Source organism: Talpa occidentalis, unplaced genomic scaffold, assembly GCF_014898055.3.
Source record: "Talpa occidentalis isolate TD23 unplaced genomic scaffold, MPIMG_talOcc4v2.1 talOcc4.9, whole genome shotgun sequence".
NCBI lineage: Eukaryota > Metazoa > Chordata > Mammalia > Eulipotyphla > Talpidae > Talpa > Talpa occidentalis.
Window position 1 is genome coordinate 113,933,587 of NW_023605305.1, and position 19,645 is coordinate 113,953,231.

Genomic DNA, 19,645 nt, shown 5'->3' on the forward strand with positions numbered 1-19,645 from the left:
ATTGTATGGGGACTATAACCAAGATGAAAATGCATACATGGTGCAAAAATGAAAAATGATGTAAAAAATATATAAAATTAAAATAATAATAATAATAATAATAAAGAAAAAAAAAGACTGGAGAAAAAGAGTGAAGTCAGCACACAGGCTCTTGCAGGTTCTGTAGACACTTTTGGAGCTCTGTCAGAGCTCAGTGGGACGCCACTGGGCTTTTAACAGAGGGCTGACTTGAGAGTTTTTCCTTTCGAAACATCCCTTTCTTAGGCTTTTGTTTGGACTAGACTGGAGGGCTGGAGTCTACGGCAGAAAGAGCAGTGAGGACACTGCTGGCGTGTTCCAGGCGAAGACCGACAGTACAGGAGTGAGAAAAATGAACACGAAAGACAGATCCCTCAGCAGTAGAAGTGGGAGGCCACACGACTGATGGGATGGAGACCGGTGAGGAGGAGGCACCCGTTAGGACCTGCCACCCACCCCCACTCCCATCCCAGGCCGGGTCGGCGCCCTGCTGTGAACTCCCAGGTCCTCTGATCCCCTAAGTCTGTCTTTTTGGTTGGAATCTGTGCTCCACCGTGGCGGGCCTGGGTTTTGCTCGCGGCTTGCCATGGTGATCAGCACAGTGCCCAGCACGAGCAGCCGTGTCTTTTCCTTTTTATTGTGTTTGCATGAAAGGATCACACCAAGCGATCTCCCTTCAACAACCAGCATGTGCCGCGACCCACTGAGCAGGCAGCTGTAGCAGCACTGTAACCAGTACACAATAGCAGCAAACCCCAAACAGCAGTGGAGTGATTGTCATTTGGGGGAGGAAAATAAGGCATTTTCCTGTCCTTAAGGCACTCTCAGTGTAGCTGATGAGACAAACAGATAGTCCTTGTAAGGAGTGTGAGTCCAGGACATCTGAGGAAGCTCTCAGCAGGGGTCCGCATCCCGCTCCAGGGTCAGCGAGGCCTCCTTTAACAGGCATATCTAAATCAAAGTGAAAAATGACAAATATCCCAACTATTCAACAAAATAGAATTAGTTAAATAATTTGCACTCTATTCCTCCAATCTCGTTATTTATAATTACATTATTTAAGATGATGTTGAGATAAATACTGTCATGGGAGAATGTTTATAACAAGTTAAGTGGGAAAAAGTGGTATTAATCTGAATGAGGGCTCTATGGGGGGAAAAAAAAAAGGCAAGTTGGAGATCATTAAGTTAGCGCTAAGGGGGAAAGAAAAGGAATGACATTTTAAGCTAACACTCTGACCCATGAAAAGTCCTGGAGGCCACTGAGGGGACGTGAGCTCAGAAATAGGGGACTATTTGTCATGACTCGGGCATGAGAGTGTCCTCTGAGGTTCCAGCTGGCTCTGCCTCTTCTCCCCCCTCCCAGCTCCTGGCCCTCACCCTATTACTGCAGCCATGGATAGCTCTTAGCCCTAGAGAGTCCTCATTGTGCCTTTGAAATTGCCTTCTTTCCTAGAGGAAGATGGAGAAAGGTCATGGAAAATCTAGAAAAATAGGTTAGGACTGAAGTTGATGTGTCCCCCTGAAAACTAGAAGCTCAGCAAATAACCTTCCAGGCTTGCAGCAGTTGTGGACAAAGACCCAGTCCCTCTGGGGTGGGTGTGGCAAACCGATGGAGAATCCAGTTTGGGTCCCGGGGGCCCAACTCCCCTGCCTCCCGTGGAGTTCATCAAACTGTCTCTGGCTGCACTATTTCTGACCGGGCCCTTTATTTTTGGTGACTAGGGAAGTTGTTGTTTTGTTTTGGTCTGGTTTTATATAGTTCCCAGCGCCCTAATGTGTAATGACGACTACACTTTGTTATTCCAGGATCGAGGGGGGTGTGGGTGTCTATCTATGGTGGGGAAGGCAACAGGAACATCATCTGAACCCCTGTCCTTTGACCACACCGTGACACAGCTGAGGGTCGGGTGTGGTTGCCGACCTGCGGTAGCAGCTCTGGTGTTAGCTCTCTTGTCCTTGGACTAGTATTTCAAGACAAGGCTGCCTTGAGCTTGGATGTCAAAATATTTCTGAGTTCCGGCAGAGAAAATGGAAAGATATTATTAATGTTTTAGCATTTAAAATAGTCTGAAACTTCAGAAACAAGAGTTTCAGGAGGAAGTTTTGTTGATTGTGCAACCCGGGAGGAAATGGCCTTTGTAGGATTTGCAGCCTACTCTCTGCACAGATGTGTGGGCCGCTGGGCACAGACCCTGTGAGAGGTGAAAGGCTGAGGAGTGGCAAGGTCAGCTGATGGACTTCCAGGGTCTACTTGTTAAATGGCGCAAGGGGCTAAGTCTCAGCGCTATGGAGCTGTCCACAGCCTCTGCAGCACAAGTTTGATCCCCGGCCAGGGAGCTGACCCACATGGCACAGCAGACCTCTCCTGCCTCCCCGCTGCTCCCCTCAGCAGTGCATTAGGTAGATCCACCTGTTCTGCTCCCCACTCTCTCTCTGGTGAACCCTCTCACCTCCCAACCCCCCTCACCTCTGGCCTACACCCTAGTTCTTGTATGCATAAATAAATAAATAAATCTTTTTAAAAAAATGTGCAAAAGCTGAGCATATTCTTCAAGATAGCATAATGAGCACATTCTTCTGTTTACAAAAATAGATCATTATATGCAAATCACAGTTTCTTTCTGTTGTATCTGAGGATTGTAACAAAACTGTAGCTTAATGAAACATAGTAATCCCTGAGCTTTCCACGTTTTTGAAACGTGACCTGCACATGTGAATGTGACATGAAATGAGACCTGAGCTCACTTAGCGCCCCTAAGTTAGACAGGCTTCACTGTTAGGGTCCCATCATCTACATAGGATTAATAGGCAGGAGGTTTAAAAATGATCGAGTCTAGACCACTTGCTTTTAATTGAATTATATTGAACTTTGTTGAAAAGAATATCACAAAAAGTCTTTTATAAACAGTAAAGATTGGGAAAGTTACTTCTTCTAACTTGGGTTTCTTTTTTCTTCTTTTTTAAGTAACAGCTTAATTATAATTTGCATGCTCTAAATTTCACCCTTTTAAAGTATACAATGCCGTGGTTTTATTATATGCAACAGTTACCACTACCTAGTCCTCATGGTGGTAATCTATCACCTTCCCCCTAAATTAATGGCAATTATCACCCCCCCAAACCCAAATACCCATAAGCAGCCACTTCTCATTTCTTCCCCACCTACCCAGCACCTAACAGCCGCTTACCTGCTTTCTTTTTCAATGGATTTGCCTATTCTGAACATTTCATGCAGGAGGAATCATATCATTTGTGATTTTTTGTGTCCTTCACATTAGTATGTTTTCGAGGTTCATCTAAGTTGTAGCGCATGTCAGCTTTTCATTGTTCTTCATAGCTGAGAGGCCCTTCACTGCATGGACACACGTCATTGCATGGTACAGCCATTCTTCAGCTGCTACAGCTTTGGGGTGTTTCTACTCTGACTCTTAGGAATAGTGTTCTATCAGCATGCATATACAATCTCCTCTGTGTGGGCATATGTTCTCAATTTTCTTGGGAGTATAACTAGGAGTGAAGTTGCTGGTCACATAGTAACTCTATTATTTAACCTGTTGAAGACCAAGTTTGGTTTGTTCGACTTGAAAATGGAGGAAAGTAAATTTTATGTAAATTCAGGTGGTCAGACCCTCCAGGCTCACCAGGAAGATTATTTACAGTGAAGAATGCTTTTTGAAAAGATGCAGGGACCTGAGGTAGAAGTGGAAGTACCTGTCCATCACAGGGAACCCCACGTTCTCAGGATCCCACTGGATGCTGAAGAGTAGGAAACGCTTTCTAACCATTTGCGTGGTCTTCCAAGAGGGCTGTTTTTAAAATATGACAGCAAGTTATGATAATAATATGACAGCAAGTTAAAGTTTAAACCTGTAACATTTAAAGTTATAGGTTAAATAGTCATTGGAGGTCATCCTTGGGCCCTTCCTATCATCCTTGCTGATTTTATCTTGAAAATGTGATGTCTTTTAGCTCACTTGTGTCCTCATTCTCTCTCTTTTTTTTTATAATTTATTTTTATTAGAAGAAGTGGGGTGTAGGCCAGAGATGCGGGGAGTAAAAGGATTCACCAGACAGAGTGGGGAGCAGAACAGGCAGATTGACTGAAATACACTGCTGAAGGGAGCAGCAGGGAGACAGGAGAGGTCTGCTGTGCCATGTGGGTAGCTCCCTGGCCAGGGATTGAACTCAGGTGGTAGCTTTCTTCCTCCACTGAGCTCTCATACTGAACAGGGAGACTCTAAGTACCTTGGGACTCTACTGTAAGAGAGTGGCAGTGTGTTCTGAGATTTTTCAAAAAGTGATGGTTTTCTCATTAGTACAAGCGTTGGTAGTATTGTTTCTATGGACGAGAATATTTTTCAAAAATACACTGTCATGGTGACTAAGGATCTTAAATGTTCTCTAGAACTAACCTCTAATTGATGTAGGGAGGCTTTTCACAATATCTCTTGACAAGTGGTTCCTTAGTTCCAGTTGAGTTCCTTTTATGATAGGGAGTGTAGTATTGCTGAGAATGTAAGTGCTCAATAAATGTCTGATGTACAGATGTGTGGATGGAGTGTGCTAGTAAGTTCATTACATCTGACTTTGCAGAGAATTTATCCTTCTATCAAATTGATGGCTGCCTCCTGCAATTCCTAGTTTCATTCCCTTCAAGAGTTTTTTTTAATTATGAGCAGTTTCAACAGAAATGTATAAAGAATAGTAAAACACTTGTTCATGTATCCATAAATTTGAACCAAAAACTAACAACAACAAATGTTGGCGAGGATGTGGAGAAAAAGGAACTCTCCTGCACTGTTGGTGGGAGTGCAAACTGGTCCAACCACTATGGAGAGCTGTGTGGAGATTCCTTAACCTGCTAAAGATGGAGCTTCCATATGATCCAGCAATTCCACTCCTAGGTATTTACCCAAAGGACACAGAAACATTAATTCCAAAGGGCACCTGCACCCTATGTTTATAGCAGCACAATTTACAATAGCTAAGCTCTGGAAACAACCCAAATGCCCAAAAATAAATGACTGGATCAAGAAGATGTGGTACATATACACCATGGAATATTACTCAGCAATCAAAAAAGATAAACTTATGCAATTTACAGCAACATGGATGGAGCTGGAAGGGATCATGCTCAGCGAAATAAGCGAGAAAAAAAAAAAGAAAAATACCAGATGGTCTCACCCATAGCAGGAATTTAGAAAACCTAAATAAGGGACCAGGAAAAAGACTAATTATAATAAAGTAAAAATCAAAATCAACAAGCAACTATAAACCACAGACACACTACAATGGGGAAGGAGGGAGTAGGCTCAAAACAAGGGGGATGGGAATTGTATGGGGACTATAACCAAGATGAAAATGCACACATTGTGCAAAAATGAAAAATGATGTAAAAAATATATAAAATTTAAAAATAATAAGGTCTAAGTGACCCTTCAAGACAGCAGAAAATCAGTATCCCGGTCAGCTTATGAACACTTGCTGAATAAATAAATATTAAAATCCAATACATTTTAATATTTTCACTCTACTTGCTCAGTTTCAAAACCAAAAGTCAGCAAAATAGATTCAGTTCCAGCACTTAGTAACCTTCTGGACCCAAGTCTCCTCACTCCTTTGCTACAGTTAATTACTAGAAAATAGTTTTCCCAAAGTTACACAATTAAGCAAAAGCAGAACTGGGATTTGAACCTGCTATCCTTCTTAGATAAGTGTGCATGATAATCATAATGTTTATGGGTACTTGTAAATGAATGATAGTGTCAAACTATTAAGAAATACAACTTAAAAGCAGTATTCTGCTTCTGTTTATAAATGTAAGAATACCGTTTACTTCACAAAATATAAAGATATCAGTTATCACAGATAGTAGAGTTTAAGTTGCAGAAATTTTATTATATATGAGAAGGATCTATCAACTAAGGTGATTAATCATTTTCAACGAAATGGAACTTTATTTTTAGCAAAGACAATGGTAAGCGATTAATGCTTTCAAGTATTTCCATTATAAGAGCTAGCTGGGGGGTCTGAATATGATTAAGCAAATGTAAAGCTGAGATTTTTTAAGGCTGGCTTGACAGTTGGTTTGTTAATAGGGCATGACATACAACAGCTGTGTTGTAATCCTCTTACTATTGTTGGCAGTGATGGAGTCCTTATTAGTCTTATTTCCAGTCTGGACTAATACATCAAGAAGTGGTGGGAAGAAGAAATTAAGGAAATTGCAGGGGGTAGCCATTAATGTTTGGAAAAAATATTTGAGAGAAAACATTTTTGACACATCATATTAAAAAAAAAAAGCACTGTCCCTTGCTTATGAATCTGCTGTGTTTATCTTCTGAGCAATACAGAGTTGAATTTTAGGGATTACAATTATTTGTTGTCAATATTCAGGTGGAAATTTCTATTAGAACGTTAGGTACTGACCGGAGTTCAGAGAAAAGGTCAAGTATATGAGTATCTAGACTTAGCAATTTAAGTGAGGAAACATTGTTTGTCTACAGTAACCATTCTAGCAAATGTAATTTCTTTGGAACTATTAAAACAAATCTTTCTATATTATCGGAAAGTTTAAGAATAACAAGCAAACTAGCCCCTATCTGACAAATCAAATCAACAAAAGTTTATGGAATGCTTATCTGTTTATTCATCAAAAATATTTAGGAAGTGCTTCCCAAATACTATGCAGTGAGATTACAAAAACAAAATATGCCTGCCCAGCCTTCCGAACACCCTAGCCTGGTTGAGGGCATGGTGATCAGGCTGTGACCACAGTAGAGGGACGAATGTTACTGAAAGGTCTTGTCGGTGGTTGTGGGAGTAGGGGTACAGAAAGACCTGTCAGGGGCTCCCCTGGTGGCACAGCGGTTGCGCGCTGGGCTGCGAAGCTGCCCGCAGCCTCTGCAGTGCCGGTTCGATTCCTGGCCGCTGGCCAGGGTCCCACATGGCGCGCAGACCTCTCCTGCTGCACCCGCTGCGCCCCTCAGCAGTGTATTTCGTCAGTCTGCCTGTTCTGCTCCCTGCTCTGGCTCTGGTGAATTCTCTCACCCTCCCGTGCTTCTGACTGTACCCAGTGCTTATATAAATAAATAAATAAATAAATAAATAAATAAATAAATAAATAAATAAATAAATCTTTAAAAAAAAAAAAAAGAAAGAAATACCTGTCATTAGCCCTTTCCTTTGTCAACTTAAACATTAGTTGGAGACATATAAACAGGACATTTAAATAGCCCTAAAAGGTCTAAGTGACCCTTCAAGACAGCAGAAAATCAGCATCCCGGCCAGCTTATGAACACTTGCTGAATGTCCATTTGCTGCAGGAGTTCCAAAGAACTCTTTCCAAGCTGGAGTAGCAGGGAAGGCTTTGTTTGGGTGGGATTTGAACTAAGACTTCAACAAAGATAGGGTGTCTTGAGGGAATGTAATGGGTGTTTCCTTTTATGCTAAGAGTGATGGGATGTCTCTGAGAGTTTTAATTAAGGGGATGGCATGACAAGATTTGAGTTTTGAAAACATTAGTTCAGCTCTAAGGCAGAGGCCAGATGGCTGCAGTGAGTTCTGGCAGACATGAATGAGACCGTTGTAGAAGCGTTTGCTATGAGGCTTGTTCTGAGAATAGGACATTCAAGCCAAACTATTGAGCAGAGCGTTAGATACACAGGGCTAGATCTTGATGAGCTGACTTGGTTGGAGATTTGGGGGTTGTTTGGGAGGCAAAAATGATAGCCCTAATTGTGGGTAAAATCTCTGAGGGAGTAAGTGTGGTGAGAAAAAAATCAGAAGGCTAAGGACTAACAGTCATTTAAGTACTTGCTTTAAGGGCCATTAAAGGGGTCAGAGTATAGAAAAGGGGTCAGAGGGCTAGGAGACAAGGCAGAGGAAGAAATGTGCATTAATAAATAAGAGAACTCTCTAGGTTAGATGAGAGGGCATGCTGCGTTCCTGTTCTATTTTACGTACCTTTAAACTTTTGTTAAATTATCTTAGATGATGAGAGAAGAATCCAAAAGCATAATGAAACACGCATCCAGAATCTGGCAGCCCAGTTCCCCTCGTGCAAAATGGAGGTCGTAATAACCACATCCTTCCTCCAGGAGCTCAGACCTGGAAAGGACCTGAAAACTCACCTACTTTTCAACCACTTCATTTTATAAATGGGGACAGTTAGGCCTCCCGAGAGGGGCACTTCCAAGGTCACAGAGCTATTTAATGACAGAGTTGGGACAAGAAAAGGATCTTTTGAGTTTGAATTTAGATTTTCTCTCCCTCACTGTCTCTAAATAAGCTTCAATGACATTCATTTATTCCAGATTTAATGAAAATGGCTAAATGAATTATAAGTGTGTAGGTTGCTTTTTTTAAATGAGGACTAATGCTTTGTCTCAAGTTGTCAACAGTCTATGGTAGGAAGTGTGTTTGTTCCCTACCGAGCATGTAACCCGATTCTGTTTGAAAGAATGCTTCATTCTAATCATGCTCCCCAGTCCACTTGATTCATTTATTCATACTTTTTCTGTTTTTCAAATCAAAGTGCGAGTACAACGCCTAGTGAAGCTTTCTCTCATCATCTGTGCAAGAATCACTTTTTCTTCTGATTTCCCGTAAATTCAGTATTTTTCAAGCTGCAGGATGAAACTTAGTGGGTCAGGAAATCAGTTCAGTGAGTCAATCCCAGAAAGAAATGTAGACCAGAAAGCATCACAAAGCATGGCACGCAGGGATGGTGACAGTAGCTTGTGGGACTTTGACTTGAGCTGTGTGTACCCTGCTGCATTGCAGTGCAAAGTGTGAACAGTTTGGACAGCACAGACTTGGAGGATTTGTGTGAAACCATCTATCAATGCCTATATTGTCCTTATGACCACCTCGCTCTTTAAGGCTTGGAACTGTGTTCATCTCATTCCTCATGCTCAACGTATCACATGGTGGGGAATCAGGAGATGTTGATTATCAAGAATTAAGAAGGGGGGCCTCCCTCATGGCGCAAGGGGCTAAGGCACAGCACTATGAAGCTGTCCGCAGCCACTGCAACATTTAAATGAGGTGACTGGGAGACACCTGGCCAGGGAGCAACCCACACGGCGCAGCAGACCTCTCCTGACTCGCCCGCTGCTCCCCTCAGCAGTGTATTTCAGTAGATCCACCTGTTCTGTTCCCCACTCTGTCTCTGGTGAGTCTTCTCACCCCCACGCCTCTGGCCTGTACCCCAGTTCTTGTATGTATAAATAAATAAATCTTTTTAAAAAGAATTAAGAAGGAATTGCAAGAAAAAAAGTGCAGGTAGGTTGGAAGGTGCGCACGTGAATTAAGTATAAACATTTTAGTTCCCCTTACTTTGAATATTAATATTTATTTTTCTTCATCCCAGTATTACTGCCACTAAGAACCTGTATTTGGTCGCTGTGCAGGGTGCGGGGAGCCTGTCTCCCAGTCACCTCCAGTGGCCCTGGTGATGTGGTATAAATAACACTTCCTGCTAATGTTGCAGCTGTCACTCAGGATCTTAAATTGCTTTACCAGAAGGATCTGGCGCTGAGCGCCTGGCTCCCCTTGGCAGGTGCAGGAGTTAAGAACCAGGGACTGAGTAAAATCTCAGGGCTCCAGACTGACGCGCACCCCCAACTCCCTCTTTTCCTCGTCTGTTTACCTCCACGGTAAAGAGTTTGCAAAGACCCCGCTGAAGTAGATTTTTCTCTTTCTCTGGCTCTGGTGTATGGGGGGCTTGGGGGGTGGGGAGAGTCGGGGGAGGCTCTTGGTAATGAAGGCTGCTTATTGAAGTGCCTCAGGGATTGAAAAGACCTGGGGCGAAAATGGGAGGGACTGGCTGTCCTTAGAGGTGCGAGCTGGGTGATCTGAGGGAGTGAAAACCCTCTCTGGTTAGCAGTTTTGTAAGTTTTGCACCTGGCAGAAAGCAGACACTTGACATGTGCTCACTGTTTTGTGTCCCTGGACTCTTCTCTATGGTGACCTGGATCTCTCCCTTCTGGCCACTCTCCACTGGGTCTTCTGGCGCAGAGCAGGAACTGAGATGCCCACTCAGGCCCCCACCCCTTCTCTTTTGTGCAACCACAAAGAACACCTCGAATCACTCCACGCCCTCATTTCCTGGAAGCTGCTGGGGGTCTGCGTCCTCTCTGTCCCCAGAAGCAGCGAGCTGGTCGCAGATGGGCCTGGAGGCTCTGGGAGGGCGCCGGCCTGTCCTGACCGGAGTCGGGTTTCACCACTTGTGTCTGAGTTCACGCAGCATGTTCCTCTGTCAGGGATTCCACAAATATCTCCCGGGGTAAAAAAGGAAAGTGTGCTGAGCCCCAGCACCCAGAGCAGCGAGGCCAGGCCCGAGTGTTGGGGAGCCCGCGCCAGCCGCCTGGCCATGTCGCCGTAGCCTCGTCCCGCAGGCCTGCCCATGCAGCGGCCGCGCCGCGCCATGTTCCTGGGGTGAGGGCGGCTGGGCAAGCTCCTCCCCAGGGGTTGCCCACCATGTCTAATGGGTATCGCACTCTGTCCCAGCACCTCAATGACCTGAAGAAGGAGAACTTCAGCCTCAAGCTCCGCATCTACTTCCTGGAGGAGCGCATGCAGCAGAAGTGTGAGGCCGGCCGGGAGGATGTCTACAGGCGGGTGAGTGCAGCGGGGCCGGGGCGGGTGGGCTGGCGCCTGGGCTGGGAGCTGGCTCCCCCCCGGGGGGTCCCTTTGATGCCTTGGGACCTTGGACAAGCCCATTTTGCATCTTTTGCGCCAGTTTTCTCCTTTCCATCCCTGTGAAGAGGGAGCTAGATGAAACTGGAGGCTCTCAGACTCTGCCTGGAACCTGTGGGGCGGTCACCTTGGGCGCTAGTTTCAAGGATAGATTCCCTGCCTCGCCTCAGGGATTCGGACTTAGTTGCAAGAGGGAGAGCTCAGAAGTTTGCATTGTAACCAGTCCCAGAGGTGACTCTGCAGCAGGTGGTTTCAGGTCCATGCCCACTGGCCTTCCGACTCAAGCTTTCTATTCCTTGAGAAAGTCCCGTTGCTGTGAAGAGGATCATGCAGATACGGCTTTAGGCAGGGCCTTAGGCATTTTCAGCCTTAGGAACAATTCACCTTAGAATGAAGAAGAAAAGGCTTCGGATGAAATAGCAGTTGTTCTGAGGTGGGGTGGGAGCTGGTGGCTTCCCTGGAGGGGAGGCTTGATTGATGGCGGGTTAGGGCGGGGAAGGAAGGAGGAGGAGGGGATTGCAAGCTCAGGCTGAGATGAGATCGCACCTTGACATGAGGCCATGGTCTCCAAGGACTAAGCTTCCCAGCTGGTTACCACAATATTGATTTCCTCAGGCTTTTTAATCCTGGGCAAGTTGGACCCAAGGGGCCCGAGTGACCTTGGAGCTAGTCACCTCTGACTTTAGCAGAGATTCTAAATCTGCACCGTGTGCACCAGAGGACTCTACAAGTAGGAGTGTCTGTGTGTCTCCTGGTCTGCCAGGAAGGCTGGGAAGTACTACCTACTGTCGGGGCTGTGTTGCATTAGAGGAATAACTGGTGTCTATGAGACGCTGGTGATGATTCAGTAGATTCCAGTAACAGGGACAGCAGAATCTGGGGATTTAGCCCTAATTTCTGTCTTTCCTGGATGTCCATATTTTAACCAGAATTTTCCTGAAATTGAGCCAAACTTACCTCTCATCTTCTATGTGTCTTTATGGACAGTGGGTCTCAGTAAATCGAGCTGACAGGGGTGGAGGAGTCACTCCTGCCCAGTGGAGGTGGAGCGGGAGGGTGGGGTGGTATCTGCCTCTGTCCAGAGGTAGCAGCTTCCCATCCACGGTCTCCAAAGCGAGGCAAAGAAAAGCAAAATTTCTTAAATAATTTGCCAGAAAGTGCTTTTTTTTTTAGATGGAATTAAATGTTACATGAACCATTTGGTCTTGCCCTCTGCTCTGTACTGACTGAGAGACAATCTCCAGGTGACTCCAACTGGGGTAGGAGAGGGCCCCCTCGCGCTCCTAGAGAACTGTGATGGAGGAGACCAGAAGCTGCTGGGGGTTGGGGTGGGGGTGTGCATCGCTGGATATTGTCACATGTGGAGGCCACGACCCTTTTGTTTTGGGACCGGCGTTTTGTTATGGGACTGGTTTTGCCACTAGTCCCGTATATGACTCGTCCTCTAGTCTTAAGGGCAGTCTGTCAGGCAGCAACCAGCATCCTGTGATTTGAGGACTCTCAGAGTAGTGTCCCTACGCTTCCCTTCCCACCAAACTTCCCTGTGCCATTTCACCCGTCCTCTTTGGCTGCGATTATTTGGGAAACACTAATGGCTCAGGTTATAATGAACGCTATTATTGGAGAAGCAGAACACAAAGTTATTTATCAATCACTGACCTCATAGTTGAAATTAGCTGATCACACTCTGAAGTGATGAATGATAAAAGGTTGAGGGGCCCAGACAACCAGGGGACCTGGCAAGTTACTTAACCTATCTGCTCCTGTTCTAACCCTTGTGAAATGGACATTAATGAAAATGTGCTGAGCCACAGGCAGTGAGAGTATGAATAAATAGCAGTCATAAAGATTAAGTAGGAAGACTTTATCAAAGCACTTTGTCAAACTTCATAGCATCATAAAAAAGGAGAAGGTAGTAGTTAGATGCCTACTAGTAATGGTTATGATATTATAAAATATAGAGGAGGTTTGTCTCCTTTTATCTTGCTGCCATATATTCCCATGAATGTGTCTTATGTTTATCCCTATTAGTCACATCATCAGTACGCAAAGTTAGTACAATTAATTAGCAGTGTTGTTGGTGAAGAGACATAGATGGCATCATTCAGTGTGTCTTATGGTGAGTCATGTAGATCAGATGAGGACCTAGAGCCCTTGTCTGTGACCAGAATTCCTTAACTTCAAGTTTCTTTAGTGTTTGAAGGACACTTCTTTAAATATAGTAAAAGCATTAAATCACATCGAGTAAATTCTGCAATAATTTACAAATAACATGCAATAAGTTGCAATAATGTGGGTGCGGTATTGCATGATTCTCTTATGTATAAATAAAACCAGTGTTTGTGAAACATGCAATTGAAGTCTATCATAGATAATTATCATTTTTACATATTTTTGCTAATACAGTTTTGGTGAGATACTTATGCCTAATTATAGTTAAGAAGCACTGTCTTAGTGAGAGACACAAGCATTTCACACGATGACTGCAGGGAAGGGAAATATAAGACACTGGGGTAGAAAGATCCTGTCTTTATCTTCCAAGTGGCAAGTCTTGAAGGAGAGATGAATAAATATTACTAGATCCTTAATTGTAAAGAAAACCACAAATATGTTTAACTGTAAGTGAAGTGATATAAAAACCTAGAAGTATCAACTTCAAAGCAAGCAAATAAAAAAGGAGTTAAGAGTTTTTCTTTTGAACTTGTTTTTCTTTTGAATTTGGAAGCAATCTTAAGATTCATACTGGTCATGGGTTAATAAAATAGTATTAAATTATACATGAACATTGGTTCTGTGAGACTTGCTACTTTTGTGGGGACTACTGAAGTTAAAGTACCCTGCAAGCTTCAATTTTTATGAGAAGTTTTAAAAAACCCACAGGAAGAGCTACACACGCTGAGGCATTTGCCCATGTGATCACCTACCACTTCCCCCTCCTGGTAGCAAATAGTAATTGTAGGTTCACTGTAGGGGGAAGGATAATTTGCGTGTATAAAACATGGAAAGGAGAAACCATCGCAGTACATATAGCTTCCAATTCTGCAGCAAAACACAGTGCGATAATGCAGTGAGGGGTCCACAGCTGAGAAAGACTCACTCCTAGGGAGGCTGGCTTATTAGCATTTCTGGACTGCAGCTGCTTGGATAAATAATCTCTGGCTGCTAACTTGGCTCACTTCCTCATTGTTGTTGATTATCTAATCCTGCATCTTCTCGTGACAGCCGAGTGCACTGCCACTGGAAATATGTCTGACCCTGGATTTTATGAAATCCACCACTGGGTGGGGAAACACCCAACACCCAAACAGCATGCAAGAGGAGTATTCACTGCATTTGCCCAATGTTGATGTTGTCATCCTGGACTAGATGGGAGTCGATGTTTAAAATGGACTTAGTTGATGTTGGAAAGTTAAGGTGAATTTGGCTTTTAGCTGAGCGTCAAAGGAACTGACTTATGACCCAGAAACTGTAGTTTCTCATCGTTGAGATTGGATATTCTTTGTGAGCAAACTGTCAAGTTTATTCATGGCATACCTCGGCAGCTCAGTTTTTAAGAAATCATGATAAGTATCCTACTGACTTGACCTGTCTTTCAAATCCTACCAGAATTCCAGCATTTCTGTTCTACCATTACTGGGCGTAGTAGGATCGGCAGGCTCGAGATGGAATCTTGCTATATATGTTAACTTGGGCAAACACTGTTCTTTCTCTGAGCTGAAGTGATAATTGCAATAGGACTCACCTGGGGAGGTCACCTGAGTCACTGAGTTGAAGTCAGCACAATGCCTAATCATAGGTTGAGCTCTCAAGAAATATTTGCTACTATTGTGACCAATTGAGAGATGAAGAAATTGTCCAGATAAGTCCAATTGCTGAAGACATTTGATCTGGACCATTTTTTATTCCAAATCATTTTCTTTTTCCTTAATACTGGATGTGGGACCATTTTCCCTGTTTGTCTCAATTCTTCATTTTAGACAGCCTATGTGTGAATAATATTAGACAGTCCAAATATCCCTGTTGCTGCACATTTATACTCAAAGGAGTGTAGACTTTGTCCCAAGGATGATAGGCTTTAAGCAGTGGGAACATGGCATATACATCTATCTCTCTAGTGGGAGGGACTCGAGGAATGTAAGACAGGACATCAGAGGAAGAGGCAGGCCAAATAGCAGATGAGGAGGAGCCAAGCTAAGATCAGGGAGGGAACTTTTCTGAAAAATAATTGGGAGATAAAATATCTATGGGTGGGCCTCCCTGGTGGCGCAGCAGTTGAGCGCTGGGTTGCGAAACTGCCCGAAGCCTCCAAGGTGCCAGTTCGATCCCCAGCTGCTCCCCGGCCACCAGAGGAGGGTCCCGCATGGCGCGCAGACCTCTCCTGCCGCCCGCTGCTCCCCTCAGCAGTGTCCTTCGGTCCTTCTGCCTGCTCTGCTCCCCGCTCTGGCTCTGGTGAATTCTCTCACCCTCCCGCGCTTCTGACTGTACCCAGTGCTTATATAAATAAATAAATAAATCTTTAAAAAAAAAAATATCTATGGGGCTTGGTGATTAGGGAGGAATAGGAAAGTTGAGGAGAAGGATTCAAGAGGGCTGGCATGTTCCGAAGTAAGACAAGTTATTTTTTCTGAGGCTCAGCTTCTGTTGATGAAATGAGAGGTCTAGAGCACGGTTAGCACTGACCTCCCTCCCCGGTCTGAAGACCTGTGCCTCTGGGCAGCATTGTGGATATGCTCAGCCCAGCTGAGGAAGTTACTTCCCTCCACCCCGGATCTCAGCTCCTCCAGTGTTTTCTCAGTCAAGGGAGGTGCCAGCAGAGCTGAGGTGGCTTTAAAACTGTCAGCCAATGTTAGGAAAATCTAGTGGTGTTACCAGGTAGCTGGAGTTATAATTAGCCCAGTTGCTAGGGGAAAAACTGAAGTTTTATAAGCATGAACTTCCAAAAACAGCTTCCCCCTGCTGGATGAGTTCACTTGTTTGCAAGGATAAAATGGGTGTGAATGGGGTGTTTTTATGTGTTTTTTGAGAATTCCATTTTTGCCCAGTGCATAGGATGTGTAAAAGATTTGTACTTGGAGGACTTAGCAACATCTTGTCTGTGGTAGAGGAAGTGGACAACATTCTGCTTTAATATGTGCTCAGAGAGCTGGAAAGAGACTTCCTTTCACCTTAAGGGAGAGAAATAAGAACATAAAATCACATCTTAGAGCAGCAAGAATATTGGAGATAACCTGTATAACCTCTTCACTTTTTTAAGAAAATTATTTTAAAATAATTTTAGCCTTAGAAGAAAAGTCACAAAAATAGTGTAGTAGAGAGTTCCTATATTCATTCAGCTTTCTCTAATGAATAAGGCCCTCATTTTATTTTTATCTTTTTTAAAGATTTATTTATTTATACAAGAACTGGGGTACAGGCCAGATGTGCAGGAGGGTGAGAGGATTCACCAGAGACAGAACATGAAACAGAACAGGCAGACTGATGAAATACAAATGCTGAGGGGAGCGGTGGGCAAGACAGGAGAGGTCTGCCACGCCGTGTGGGTATCTTCATGGCCAGCAGGAATAGAACCCGCGCTGCAGAGGCTGTAGACAGCTTTGCGGTGTTGCGCTCAACCGCCTGTGCCACCAGAGAGGCCTGAAGCCCTCATTTTAAATATGAGGCTGAGACCCAGATTGTTAAAATTAATTGCCTAAGGTCACACAGCATATGAAGGATCGAGTTGAGTCCAGACCCCAGAGGCCTTGCTAACTGTCCAGAAACTTACAATGACTCCCTTGGTCTTCACCAAAAGTTCAAGAAAATTAATACACTTATCTAAAGTTTAGACTTCCTTCTCTTTTCACTACTGGACTAAAATAGAACACCCACAGCAGGAGCTAGAGTAACCTGCAGATACATGATTCTGTATCCTGCGCCAGCTGCCAAAGCAAAATATTTATGCAGCCTAAATGCTTTCCCTAGGAGTTTCTTCTGCGTGTTTCTTGAAGCCATTGTGAATGCTTTTTGTTTCTCTGCCCCCTTCTCTGGCCTATGCATTCTCACTTAAGAGGTTCAGCTTCACAGACAAGCGAATCTGTTACACTTAACTAAGGCACAGAGCGGGGACTGGAGCAAGCTGGAAATGGGCCCACCCTATCATGTTAACAGCAGCTGATCCACCCACACGCCAAAGACCCGACCGACGTGGTACATGCCGTTCCCCAGAGAGTGAAGTACCAGTCAGCTGGCGTTTGGCCAAGCAACTTCAGAACAGACTCTGGGCAACATTGGGCAGCCACCATGCCTGCTCTTTGAAAACTTGGCTTGAAGAAGTTGGGCAAAAGGGATGGCAGAGGCTGCCTTCTCGTGCCAGTTCCTCATCTCCCAAACTCAGGCAAGGCCCCACTCCCAGGGAGGGCAAGAAGCCACCTCCTTATCCACACAGCACCTTAGAAAGCCCACACGGGGCCTGAGGAGGAAGTCCTCGCTGAGGCTTTGGGCGAGTGGAGCAGCTGCCAGCGTGGAGGCCATAGTCTGCAGCTGGGAGGAGAGTCCAGGCCTGGGCCTAGGCTGGACGTGCTTGAGGATCACTTTTTCTTGACCGGCTTCAGAGTGTCTGTAAGGGAGCACAGGTGGCTGCCCTTCTCAGAGATTCTCCACCTCCCTGCTGAGCTCTTCTTGGGTCAAGCCCAGTGTAGGGTGAATGGAATTAATCAGGATTTTTACGCCTCTAGTGTCTGTGGCTGTCACCTGCGGCCTTGATCGTGTTAATGCAGAAAGTGCTTAGGAGCATTGGCAAGGGGCATGATTGCCTGAGTGTGGACACCTGGAGTAGGGTGTGGACATGTGCAAGTGTGCACATTGGAGCCTAGAGGCCAGGGATATAAGGGTGGCATCACTCAGAGATGGAGGCCAGATATGAGAGGATGAGTGACTACAGAAGAGGCAAGACCACGTGAGAACGCCAGAAGAACCCAGAGAAATAGTATAGATTTGTGGGGGGCTGGGAGAGTCAGTTGCTTGGCCCGTGCCTGCCTCCTTGCATGCCAGCCTCCTGCCTGGTTCCCTGAGAGCATTAAAGCCTCAAAAATCCACCGAGCGCTCTGGGATTGTCCTTTATCCATCTGCCCAAATCCATAGTGAACCTGCCTGGTGCTTGCTGGCCCTATACTAAGTATCTGCTTACTTCAGACATAAACTTGTCTTGTTCACCTCGCACAACTCAATTGATGAAAAGGTAGGCTGTCACCACTCCACTCCAAAGTCATGAACTTCCAGGCCTCCCTGGTGGCACAGGGGTTAAGCACAGCACTATGAAGCTGTCTGCGGCCTCTGCAGCACGAGTTCGATCCTGGCCCAGGGGCTACCCACATGGCGTAGCAGACCTCTTCTGTCTCCCCGCTGCTCCCCTCGGCAGTGTATTTATCACTCTGCCTGTTCTGTTCCCTGCTCTGCCTCTGGTGAATCCTCTCATCCTCCTCCACCTCTCGCCTGTACCCCAGTTCTTGTATGCATAAATAAATAAATCTTAAAAAAAAAAAAGTCAGGAACTCCCGAGTCCTGTACATCAGGTCTGTCCTGGCACAGAAATCAAGTGGAGGTGGTGGCCTGTTGGGCTCAGAGGACCAGTGCCCCTGAGGGGTGGGGAGCTGTCCTGTTCTAAGTCTTGTTTTTAGTGGAGGAGCCCAGGTTGCTGGAGAACCATTTCCAGTGCCCTGGAGGCTCAGGGCACTCAGAGGCAGGGTCAGAGTAACTGTTCTCGCCAGCCTTCGCAAAGCTGTGGATGGGAGCAAAGCTGTGATAGGAGGAGAGAAAGCTTCTGTCAGCTGCGGAAAGCTTGATTACATGGAGGCCCCCTAAGGAGTCTTGCTGCATGGCTACCGTTAGAGCTCGGTGATAGCAATTAGAGCTGGAAAATTCAGGTTTTCTCAACCCTCAATTGGCCCTAAACTGCTAGCTCCCTAATTCTCTTTCCACTTAGATTTCCCCTATTCTTTAAGGTGTCAGAGTATGTCACCAGTGCTTCAGGGTCTCCATGGAAGAGGAAGGTAAACAGTGCTGAGGACCCTTCTCGGTCCTTGTTTCCAGGAAAGGCTCCTGCCCAGGTTACTCTCCATCCTCTGGTAGTGCCCAGGCTTGGCGCTGTGTCCCATATCCTCTCTCCCCTTCCCCAGATGCACACGAGCACATGGAAGATAAATGCTAAATGCTTCCCAGTAAGCGCTGAGGAGCTGCATTTGGTGTTCACTACCTCCTGGCTCTACTGTGCTCCTCACAGGTCTTTAACCTCAGCATGTAATAACCTGTGATGTTGGGGTCTCTCGCCCATTTTTCACAGAACCAGATTTGCCATTAATGGCCTCAGGGAGTGTACCTGGTATCCCAGCAGCCACATGGCCTAATTCTTCAACTAACAAGACCTTGGCTGTTCTTGAGAACTTGTAGTCGCTCTTTCAAATGCAAATGATGTTTCTTCACCACTAGCTCTACATTGTATGAAGGTCTGATTAAAAAGAAACAAGCTCCAGTAAGACAATATTGCTTTCCCGAGTGTCTTTCACCGCGATTGTGGTAGGAAGAGGTGAGTCTACAGTAACAGGTGGCCCTGAGCCCCTTGCCGCGTGGGGTGTAACAGAAACCACGCTGTCCTCCCCGCGGCCGGCCTGGTCAGACTGGTGGTGAGTCTGGTAGAAAGAGAAAACTTCAGAAATTCAGAGGAAATCGGGAAATATTCAATCCAAACTTTAAAATTAGAAAGCAGGGGCCTCCCTGGTGGTGCAGGCAGTTGAGCGCTGCACTGTGAAGCTGTCCGCAGCCTCTGCAGCGCTGGTTCGATGCCGGCCGGCCGGCAAGAATCCCACAGGGCGCGGCAGACCTCCCCTGTCTCACCCGCTGCTCCCTCAGCAGTGTTTTCAGGCAGTCTGCCTGTTCTGCTCCCCGCTCTG

At 45.4% G+C, this 19,645-nt stretch overlaps 1 protein-coding gene across 1 annotated transcript in view; it reads left to right on the top strand.

Annotated features, from left to right (window-relative positions):
- The window catches only part of PDE4DIP (phosphodiesterase 4D interacting protein), a 155,343-nt gene that overhangs the window by 42,494 nt on the left and 93,204 nt on the right, over window positions 1-19,645 (top strand). The window contains exon 4 of the mRNA XM_054690876.1: window positions 10,533-10,643. Within this exon, the coding sequence (XP_054546851.1) occupies window positions 10,533-10,643 (111 nt within the window). The remainder of the gene's footprint in view (window positions 1-10,532; window positions 10,644-19,645) is intronic.